Below are 11416 nucleotides of genomic sequence, written 5' to 3'. Positions count from 1 at the left end.
TTTCCCCTATGATTACATATCTTGCAATATGAAAGACTTACATAAAAACCAGGCACATATTCAGACGGGTCACTTTAATACAAGTCGTCTGATATATTACACCCCCTAGCTGACACAAACAGGAGAGCAGAAAATATCTCCTTAACCATCCCAGCAGGTATGTCATATTTCATATCTAGACGTTCAGCAGATGATTCTGCATATTAATCTACCCGTGGATAGAATGTTACATGTACCTAGGAAATGTTATTGACCATAGTATAATTTGGGAGGGATTTGGTCATAGCCTGAGCTCCCCGCCTACAACACCCCTCCCCAAATGAGGCGATTGGTTCTCTGCTTTAAGGAGACACCCTGCTGAGTTCCTAGAAAAAGGCTGTTATGCTTGAAGCAAGCTAAGCTGACTTGAGCTAAGTTGAAGAAATCTCCTTTTTAACATCAGCAACCAACTTTGGGAGATAAGGCGCCCTTCTGCTCTGAAACTTGATCTGCTTAAACCAAGGCTGACGGCAAGTACTTTACCTCCCTAATTCTCTTTCTGTTATCTCTTTGCGGTGTTATTGCTCTCTGTATATTTGTTTTTATATATATATATATATATATATATATGTATATGCTACATCTTTTTCTGTAAATATTTTTATTGCACCCTTTTGACCTTTTAGTAATAAATCTTACTTTCTGAAAGTGTTGAACTGTTTCTAAAGTTCTTTAATGCAAACTAAGAATCCCTGTCTCTGAAGAGCGCTACTGTGTGTGTTTTAAACTTCTGTATATCTCTGCCTGCGGTGACAGTGGTATACGGACTCTTATGCAAACATCATAGTGTATTGCTAATATTGCCTAGTTTCCTCTTTTTCTGTACAAAAAGGAGGTGGTGGCAGTGTGAAGGGTTAATTGCATAATTAACCTGACCCAATACCAATCACTTCCAGGCTGCAAGTACACAGATTGTGGTCTATTAGCTGGGAAATCTTTGTGCAGGGCGCAGCTGGGCGTGGCATTGTTACACACGTGACTAGTCCTTTGGTCACGAGTTTGGTGAGAAGGGCTGGGGTCTGATGCCGCGATCGTCACACCAGGGTCTTCTTTATGAAAGTGTATTGAAACAAAAAACACCTTCCCCTACACAGCGACTAATCACACTGCCATCCCTTCCAACCAAGTCTTATAGATCATTGACCTCCATTGATCATGCATCTTTGCATAGAAACCAATCCACTTTCAGGTTTTATTGTCAAAGCTTAACTGAACAAGCTGAAGCTAGAAACTGGTTACCATTCACAGCTCCACCAGATTATGATTAGTCCAGTTTTGGTAATTGACCCCCCCCCCCCCCCCAAAAAAAAAAATCTGTCTTCCTCACCTCTATTTGTATAGGAATATTGCACTCTACCTCCCTCTCTCCTGGTTACTGTAACGACAGCTATTATATTGCCTTCATCTTTCCTTCTAACCACTATTTTGACACTTTTTGTTTACAAGTAAAAAAAATCTGTATTTTCTTTTTTTTGCTAGAAAATTACTTGGAACCCCCAAACATACTACATTATTTATTTATTTTTTGCAAAGGCCCTAGAAAATAAAATGGCAGTTGTTGCAAGTTTTATGTCACATGGTATTTGTGCAGTGGTATTTCAAACACTTCTTTTTTTTTTTTTTGGAGAAAAAATACACAATGAACTAAAAAAAAAACATTTGTAAAATATGAAAGATGTTACGCCGAGTAAATGTCATTCTTTAAAATTGTGCACGTTTGTGGAATGGCACCAAACTACGGTATTTAAAAATCGCCATAGGCAACGTTTTAAAAATGTTTACAGGTTACCAGTTGAGTTTTCAGAGGGCGTTTAGTGCTAGAAATATTGCTCCCGCTATAACGTTCACGGCGATACTTCCCAGGTGCAGTGCAAACACTGTTTACATATGTGTGCGTGACTTACATATGTGTTTGCCACTGCTCTCGTCAAGCACAAGGGGGGCACTTTAAAAATATATTTTTTTTTTTTTACACTGCCCCTTTTATTTTTTTTTTTATCACTTTTAGTGCTGTCACAAAAAATGTAAATATCTCTTGTGACAAAAATAAGGCAGGACAGTTCCTGGGGTCAATAAGATACCACATCTCTCCTCTATAATGGCAAGTATCACAATGGAAAGTATCAGATCAGAAAAAAAAAATTGATCTAATGCTTTACAAAAAAAAATGGCCTTGTGTACATCAGCCATGAAATGAAAGTGACACCATGATGTTTCTTCCTGCGACCTAGGCCATAGAGATGAGCAGAGGCCATCTTTCTTCTAATCTCTATGGCCAGCTGCTGCAATCCCTCCAACTGCTTCTAAAAGTGATCCAGTAGCTAATCAACTGCTCAAACTTTTAGCAGAAAGAGAGCGATGGATCTTGAAAATTGTAATCCCAGGGTTATAGTATCTAGCTGTAGCCATAACTCGGGTATTAAAATATAAAGTAATGACATACATTTCCAGTTAGGTTGTCAGCAAGCAAGCATTCCTTATACAATAAGACCCTTTACTGTGTGATTTTCCACCCCTACCCCTGAGCAAGCAGAGGGAGATGATGGATCTGATAGCTTTCTAAAAAAAACATTTTTCCATTATTGGAAAGACTATGTGAATCTGTCAGGATTTTAATTGCTGCCTGCATCCCTGCTGGGTATATTCCACCTCTCCAAATTTTTTGAACAGGTGGCCATTATCAGCAAATAAAAAAGTGTTGCAAAATGCTGCATTTTACAGTTGCTGCCATAACAAGAGGTGAGGGTACATTTTCCAGTGGGCACACCTGTTTCACTGACAATGGTCTAAGTAGAGAATTCCCCTCTTTAGAGATTTCCCCTCACATCTCTGGGACAGGAAGTTGAGGGATATTTCCTTAGTAGGACACAGACTGGGCTTTCCTCCTCAATGTAAAACTGAAAAAAGTTTTGGGTATACATACACTGAAGAAAAAAAAAAAAAGAATATTGGTAACCCTGACTACATGCAAACATTTCTGATTTCACCATGGGCCAGTGCAGAGGTCTTGTTGTCAATATTGATTCAAATTAAGTGAACTTTTACACTTAGTTTACCTGTCATGAAGAAAACATGGAAGTTGTCATCGCTGCGCTATCATTTTGAAAATGCTAATTGACTGGCTGCTGTGCTTATTATCTTCAAACATATAAAGCACTAACCAGGAACATGAACACAGATATGTGGTCCTAGAAGTTTTCTATAATATATTGACGTGCACACTCCTGGGTCAAAAGCATAAAATGTATTGAAACCATTGGGTCACCATAACAGTCTATCACATAGCATTTCCATAAGAGAGTCCACAGTGGCAGGCCAAATATTTATGGCAGGTTTACATTATTTGCTCTTACAGTTGCAAGAAAAAGTATGTGAACCCCTTGGGATTACGTGGAGTTTTTCATGAATTGGGCATAAAATGTGCTCTGAACGTCATCTAAGTCACAACAATAGAAGAACACAGTCTGCTGAACATAATACTACACAAACATTAGATGTTGCCATGGTTTAATTGCACATAACATGTAAAAATTTACAGTGCAGGGAGGAAAAAGTATGTGAACCTTTGAACTGAATAACTGGTTGGCCCTCCTTTAGCAGCAATAACCTTAACCAAACGTTTCCTGTAGTTGCAGATCAGACCTGCACAACGATCTGGAGTCATTTTGGACCACTCCTCTTCACAAAACTGTTTCAGTGTAGTAACATTCTTGGGATGTCTGGTGTGAATTGCTCTCTTAAGGTCATGCCACAGCATTTCAATCTGGTTGAGGTCAGGACTCTGACTGGGCCACTCCAGAAGGCGTATTCTGTGCTGTTGCAGCCATTGTTTTGTTGAATTACTTGTATGCTTTGGGTTATTGTCCTGTTGCATCATTCATCCTCTGCGGAGCTTCAGTTGGCGGACAGCTGGTCATACTTTTTCATCCTTTTGGACGGTTTCCTGCAAAATGTCTTGATAAACTCTGGAATTCATTTTCCCATCAATGACAACAATCCGTCCAGGCCCTGAGGCAGCAAAGCAGCCCCAAACCATGATGCTCCCTCCACCGTGTTTTACAGTGGGGATGAGGTTTTGATGTTGGTGTGCTGTGCCTTTTTTTTCTCCACACATAGTGTTGTGTGTTCTTCCCAAACAACTCAATCTTGGTTTCATCTGTCCACAGTATATTTTGCCAGTAGTGCTGAGGAACATCCAGGTGCTCTTTTGCAAACTTCAAATGTGCTGCAATATTCTTTTTGGAGAGCAATGGCTTCCTCTGTGGTGTCCTCCCATGTACTCCATTCTTGTTTAATGTTTTCCTTATTGCAGATGTGTCAACAAAAATGTTAGCATGTGCCAGAGATTTCTGTAGGTCTTTAGCTGACACTCTGGGATTCTTCTTTACCTCATGTAGCATTCTGCGCTGTGCTCTTGCAGTCATTTTTACAGGACGACCACGCCTAGGGAAAGTAGCAACAGTGCTAAACTTTCTCCATTTGTAGACCGTCTGTCTCACCGTGGACACATGAACATCAAGGCTTTTGGAGATACTTTTGTAACCCTTTCCAGCTTCATGCAAGTCAACAATTCTTGATCGTAGGTCTTCTGAGAGCTCTTTTCTGCGAGGCATGGTTCACATCAGACAGTGCTTCTTGAAACCAGTAAACCCAAAACAGGTGTGTGTTTTTTTTAAGGGCAGGACATCGGTCAGCAACACATCCAATATCATCGCACTGATTGGAGTCAAGGTTGGCTCACTCCTGGCTCCAATTAGCTCTGGGAGAAATCATTAAGCTAGGGCCTCACATACTTTTTCCTCCTTGCACTGTGAATGTTTACATGTTATGTGCAATTAAACCATGGCAACATCTAATGTTTGTGTAGTATTATGTTCAGCAGACTGTGTTCTTCTATTGTTGTGACTTAGATGACGTTCAGAGCACATTTTATGCCCAATCCATGCAAAACTCCACGTAATCCCAAGGGGTTCACATACTTTTTCTTGTAACTGTATAGTAATTGCTGAATGGCATTGCCAGTTCACTGCCACTGATGGGTTTTACTTGTTACCTGGAATTGTGCTTTGATTCGATAACGATTTTGATTATTCTTTTTGTGTAGTTGATTATAACATGACACCAATGTTCATAACAGTATTTTTAAAATCTTAGTTTGAAAAGCAGTACTTGACATCACTTACAGTTTCATCAAAGCCCAAGTAGAGGAATTGCTGGTACCACTGCTGCACTTCAGGTCGAGACCGGTCCCAAAGCTGGCGTTTAGAACGCTTTAATGTGTTTAAAAACTCGTTGGCTTTGTTTCCTTCTACAGCCACAACAGTCTTTGCTGGTTCCTTTGATGCAGCTAAAGTAGAAATAGAGATTTGTATGATAACTCCTTAACAGAAAATAAGAGAGGATTGAGTGGAGAAGGAAGAGAACAGGTGATACTCCATTGTGGTACTGCAAAAAGCAAGTAGCAGTTATTCAGTCAAGAATGGCTTGTATGAATTATATATAGGAGTACAGGTATATAAAGTGGAGATAATTATTAATCTTGGATGGCTTTGGTTCCTCTCTTCCAGGGCAAAGTTAATAGGGAATAAATAGTGCTATGTTTTTCTTATCAAACTTAAGAGAGGATCCTCCTTGGCTATTACGCACAAAGGCTTCAATTGTGCTGATTTTGTAGAACACTTCAGGTTTATGGGAATAGGTTTCTATCTCAGCACCCAAACGTCTTCTTTTAATACCATAACCCAGCCTTTCTCAACCTTTCTACACAGAGGAACCCTTGAAATAACAGGAAACCCCTCCTAAAAATACCATCTCTACAGCTAATTATACATTAGTGTGATGGGCAATAGAAAAAAAAAATGTTCCTTATACTTGTGGTCATTGGGGAGAATTACCTCCTTACAAGTGGTGAAAAAGATCAATAGTGTCATTGGGAACTTCTCTAAGAGACAGAAATTGCTCACTGCTCAAGGAACCCCTAGCAACCTCTGGACGAACTCTAGAAATCCACCATGGCACCCTGGTTGAGAAATCATGCCATATAAAGGTTGAATTATCCATGGCAGAGTAAGAACTTGAGAGTAGGACCAGTTTAGTCATATGCAAATTACGCAGATAATATAAGGGCTGTGGGAAGAAACCAGAGCATCTGAAGGGAACTCAATTGTTCAGGCTCAATGTCTTTAAAGTAAATTAAAACAAGGACCTCAGCATTGCAAGGCTAAAAGGGCTTTTTTCCTACTTGTTGGGAACCAAATTAAAAAAAACAGATCTAGGAAGATAGAAATCGATACATATAAGAAAAAAAGTGGGAAGTAGCAGAGATACAAAAAGGGTTACAAGAGAAGGGCAACTATAAGACAACAAGGAAGAACAGAAGATATATTCCTGCACTGTCAGCATTTTAATTGTGACACTGAGCATGATCATAAAAAGGAATATTTCAGATTCCAAGGACATTTGATTGCCAATCTTCGTCTTAGTTATGCTTAACAGTACTGAATGAAGAGACAAGAAGAACCACAAGTATAATTCAAAGCTCATGAAAAACTAAATAATATAGAGTAGCATCCAAAATACTAACACAAATCTGAGTACACATTATGAACAATAAAGAGGGTGAAAAGGAAATAAAAGAAAATCAAAAGAATCTGTTCAAACAATGCCTTCAGTCAGCTATCCCCGTCTTTGCTTTTCATTTTTTTAATGAATGCATGTTTATTTTACGTTACTTTTCACATACCTTCTCGTTTCTGTAGCATCATTCGAAGTTTATTCCCACTGGAAACATCTAGAAACAAGGAAAAAAATTACAAGATCACGTTTAATATGTAGTAGTTTTGTCTTTACACATACAGTAAACAGGTGCTCATCAAGGTTCATACATATGGACATTTCTAGGCATTTTATATGCTTAGCGTAAATTTCCTGGTGCTTTCCTGCACCCGAAGAGCTGCAGGTGGCACAGGAAGAACTGAGAAATTTAAGCTAAGTATATGCATACTTAAATGCCTAGAAACCTCCATATGCATGAACCCTTAAGCTGGTCATACATGGGTCAGTTTTTCTTTTATCCAGCAGGCTGAATAAAAAAGACTGACCTAATTCCCCCCTTCTATACATTTGATGCAGATACAGGAATCCTCCATGCTGTGTCATTGGCTGGACTCCCCACTGTCAAAACACACTGATCAGCACTGCAGTTAATTGGTTGCAATTGCTGATTGAATGGAAATTTTCTAGCAGGATCATTGATGAGAAGTCAATTGATAGAGGTGAGACTTGAACCTGCTGAAGCGGACAAATTTCAATCCATCTATGACCGCTGTATTGTAAACCTTACTTCTTTTGTGGTTTCATTGAGAGCAAAACATAAACTGCTGTTCAGGTTGAATCAAGGTTGAACATCATTATTTCTTTTATCCCTTAGTTGCTAAAATGGGCAGACGTCCCCCAGAATTTCTAGTTCTAGCCAGCTGCAACAACCATGCTAAACCTACAGTATATCCTGCTGACCTACCTAGGACATTTAACAAAAGGTAGACTACATCATTGTCACTGGAAGGAAAGGTGAGGGAAAATCCACAATTTTACAGGATATGAAAGGAAATCTCCCCCCTGAAGCCCCTGCTCTGCTGCCAATTGTCAAAGGAATTTCCCTCACGTTACAGAGAATTCCTATTATTTCCTGTTGTGTTGTCTTTCTCAACTCCAGGAGTTGAAACAGGAAATTATGGGAAATCTTCCCAATGGGATGCAGTCAGCAAAAAAACAAACAAAAACAAATGATTTTAACTATTCCCTACTCTATCCAAAACAAAAAAGAAAGTTTTAGCTATATTATAAATACATAAATGTTGCATCTATCACATATATTCTATTATTATAACAGGTAAGAAAACAAAAATACATGCATTAAGCACTAAGCTGTAACAGGAATCCTTTTGATCTTTCTCAAAGATCCATACATATAAACAAGTACAAAAAAAGTCACTGGATATGGTGTACTATGGTATTTAAAAATAGTGAAACTATTGCTAGCTGAGAGTGAAAATATGTTCTATGTCATTTGTAATATCACATACTATTTTATTCACATTAGTTGAATGGACTGCTTACACTTACATAGTTAGTCTGGCTGAAAAAAGACAAAAGTCCATCCAATTCAACCATAGAAAAAAAAAAGAAAAAGTTATAGTCCTATACCTACAGTTGAGCCAGAGGAAGGCAATTCCCCCCCCCCCCCAGCAAAGCACGACCCAATTTGCATCTGCTGGGAACAAAAAAAAATTCCTTCCTGATCCCCCGAGAGGCAATCGGATATTCCCTGGATCAACTTTACCTATAGATGTTATCCAGTTATATTCTGTGTATCTAAGAAAGAATCCAGGCCTTTTTTAAAGCAATCCACTGAGCTGGCCAGAACCAGCTCTTGAGGGAGTCTATTCCACATTTTCACAGCTCTCACTGTGAAGAAACCTTTCCATGTTTGGAGTTTAAATTTCTTTTCCTCCAGCCGTAAAGAGTGCCCCCTTGTCCTCTGTGTTGACCGCAGGGTGAATAGCTCTACACCGAGTTCACTATATGAACCACTGATGTATTTATACATGTTGATCATATCCCCCCTTAATCTCCTCTTCTCAAGAGAGAATAAATTCAGTTCCTCTAATCCTCATAGCTGAGCTCCTCCATGCCTCTTATCAGTTTGGTTGCCCTTCTCTGTACTTTCTCCAGTTCCCCAATGTTTTTTTTGTGAATTGGTGCCCAAAACTGAACTGCATATTCCAGATGAGGTCTTACAAATGATTTGTACAGGGGTAATATGATATCTCTCTCTCTCTGGAGTCTATACCTCTTCTAATACAAGAGAGGATTTTGCTCGCTTTAGAAACCGCAGCTTGGCATCACATGCCATTATTAAGCTTGTGATCTACCAGAACCCCCAGATCCTTCACCATTGATTCCCCCAGTTGTACCCCCCTAGTATGTATGATGCATGCATATTCTTAGCCCCCAAGTGCATAACCTTACATTTATCTACATTAAACCTCATTTGCCACATAGTTGCCCAATTAAACAGTGCATTGAGGTCGGCTTGTAAGTTGAACACATCCTGTAAGGACATTATTCCACTGCACAGCTTGGTGTCATCTACAAAGACTGAAATGGGATTTGCAATCTCAGACCCTATATTGTTTATAAATATATTAAGTAAGGGTCCCAACACTGAACCTTGGGGTACACCACTGACAACCCTAGACCATTCAGAGTATGAATCATTAACCACTACTCTCTGAATACAATCTTTTATCCAGTTTTCTATCCATTTACATATGGATTTTTCCAAGTCCGTAGATTTTACCTTATACATTAGCCTTGTGTGGGGAACTTTGTCAAACGCTTTTGCAAAATCCAAGTATACCACGTCCACTGCCACCCCTCTGTCCAAGGTCTTGCTCGCCCCCTCATAAAAAGAAATCAGATTTGTTTGACAACTTCTGTCTTTCATGCATCCATGCTGTCTGTTGCTTAAATATTTTTTTTCCAGCAAGAACTCATCTATTTGGTTTTTTATTAAACTCTCCAGTATCTTCTCAACTATAGAAGTTAAACTAACAGGTCTATAATTACTTGGTAAAGATGTTGACCCCTTTTTAAATACTGGTACCACATTGGCCTTACGCCAATCCAGTGGTACTATGCCAGTCATTAAAGAGTCCCTAAAAATTAGAAACAATGGCTTTGAAATGACAGAGCTCAATTATTTAAGGACCCGTGGGTGTATGCTATCCGGTCCAGGTGCACTTGTAAATGAATGATTTTGTAACTGTAAGTAAATGAAACCTTGCAACAGCTCTTGGGTGCCATATGTATGCCTTATCCAAATCAAATAAATAAATTCTTCAGTGATACACGCAGACTCATCTATTAGTTTATGTTGAAGAAAAACTAAAATGATTATGGGTCAATTTTAATTTACATTTGTTTAACTTGCACTAATTTGTTTCTATTCTTAATTTTCCACTTATTGTTTATAAAGGAAAAAAAAACACAACTCTTGCCACAATACTTACCTTCAATCCCAAGCTTTCCCATGCACGAGATGTTCCCAAAATTTCAAGTTCAGTGATGCCCATCATCATATAACTCTGAGGATGCATTGTAAAGTTACAGAAAGTGGCAAGTGACTTAGCTGAAGACATCTGGTATCCTGGGGGACTCGAGGGAGAGACAATATGCTGTCTGGAAACTAAGCCCGCAGCTGTGCTTTAAGTTAATACATTTTTATACTGATGGGGTTTTTTTTGTTTTATTAATATACAGTACTATGCAAACGTTTTAGTCAAGTGTGCAGAACTGTCAAAAATTAGGAATGCTTTAAAAAATATATATATATATATATATATATATATAAAATTGTTTGTTTTTATCAATTTACAAGATGCAAAGTGAGTAAACAGAAGAAAAATCAAATTCAAATCAATATTTGATGCAACTACCCTTTGGATTCAAACCAGCATCATTTCTTACACTTGCACACAGGGATTATGTAGGATTAAAGTCACATGTATGATTAACCAGTTATACCAAGCAGGTGTAAATGATCATCAATTTCATAGGTAGGTTCAAACACAGTCATTAACTGAAACAGAAACAGCTGTGTAGGAGGCATAAAACTGGGTGAGGAATAGCCAAACTCTGCTACTAAGGGTGGGGGTGTGGAAGACTGTTTCATGTCACAGGTCATACACCATGTCAAGACTGAGCACAGCAACAAGACACAAGGTAGTTGTGCTACATCAGCAAGGCCTCTCTCAAAAAAAGATTTCAAAGCAGAAAGATGAAGAAGCATAAATAAAACAGCAACATTGAGGACTGTAGACACAGTGGTCGGCCAAGGAAGCTTAATGCAGCAGATGAAAGACACATCATGCTTACTTCCCTTCAACATCAGAAAATGTCCAGCAGTGCCATCCGCACATAACTGGAAACCAGTGAGACCCAGGTACACCCATCTACTGTCCTGAAAAGTCTGGCCAGAAGTGGTCTTCATGGAAGAATTGCAGTCAAACAGCCATACCCCTGACGTGGAAACAAGGCTAAGCAAATCAACTATGCACTATAACATAGGAACTGGGTTGCAGAGAAATGGCAGCAGGTGTTCTGGACTGATAAGTCAAAATTTGAAATATTTGGCTGTAGCAAAAGGCAGCTTGTTCACTGAAGGGCTAGAGAGCGGTAAACTAATGAGTGTCTGCAGGCAACAGTGAAGCATGGTGGAGATTCCTTCCAAGTTTGGGGCTGCATGTCTGCAAATGGAATTGGAACCATTTAATCACTTTCCCCCGGGTGGACGTCATATGATGTCCTTGGCTTT

The 11416-nt window shown here is 39.0% G+C and overlaps 1 protein-coding gene across 1 annotated transcript in view; it reads right to left on the bottom strand.

Annotated features, from left to right (window-relative positions):
- ECRG4 (ECRG4 augurin precursor) overlaps positions 1–11416 on the bottom strand; it is a 45945-nt gene that overhangs the window by 2002 nt on the left and 32527 nt on the right. Inside the window, exons 3-4 of the mRNA XM_089681270.1 lie at positions 6782–6829; positions 5223–5386 (exon numbers count right to left, since the gene is read on the bottom strand). Coding sequence (XP_089537396.1) covers positions 5223–5386; positions 6782–6829 — 212 coding nt within the window. The remainder of the gene's footprint in view (positions 1–5222; positions 5387–6781; positions 6830–11416) is intronic.

Source organism: Staurois parvus, unplaced genomic scaffold, assembly GCF_062004578.1.
Source record: "Staurois parvus isolate SC_StPar_1 unplaced genomic scaffold, SC_StPar_1.0 ptg000262l, whole genome shotgun sequence".
NCBI lineage: Eukaryota > Metazoa > Chordata > Amphibia > Anura > Ranidae > Staurois > Staurois parvus.
The sequence above is the reverse complement of the archived record's forward strand: the minus strand, read 5'-3'. Positions and strand labels throughout refer to the sequence as shown.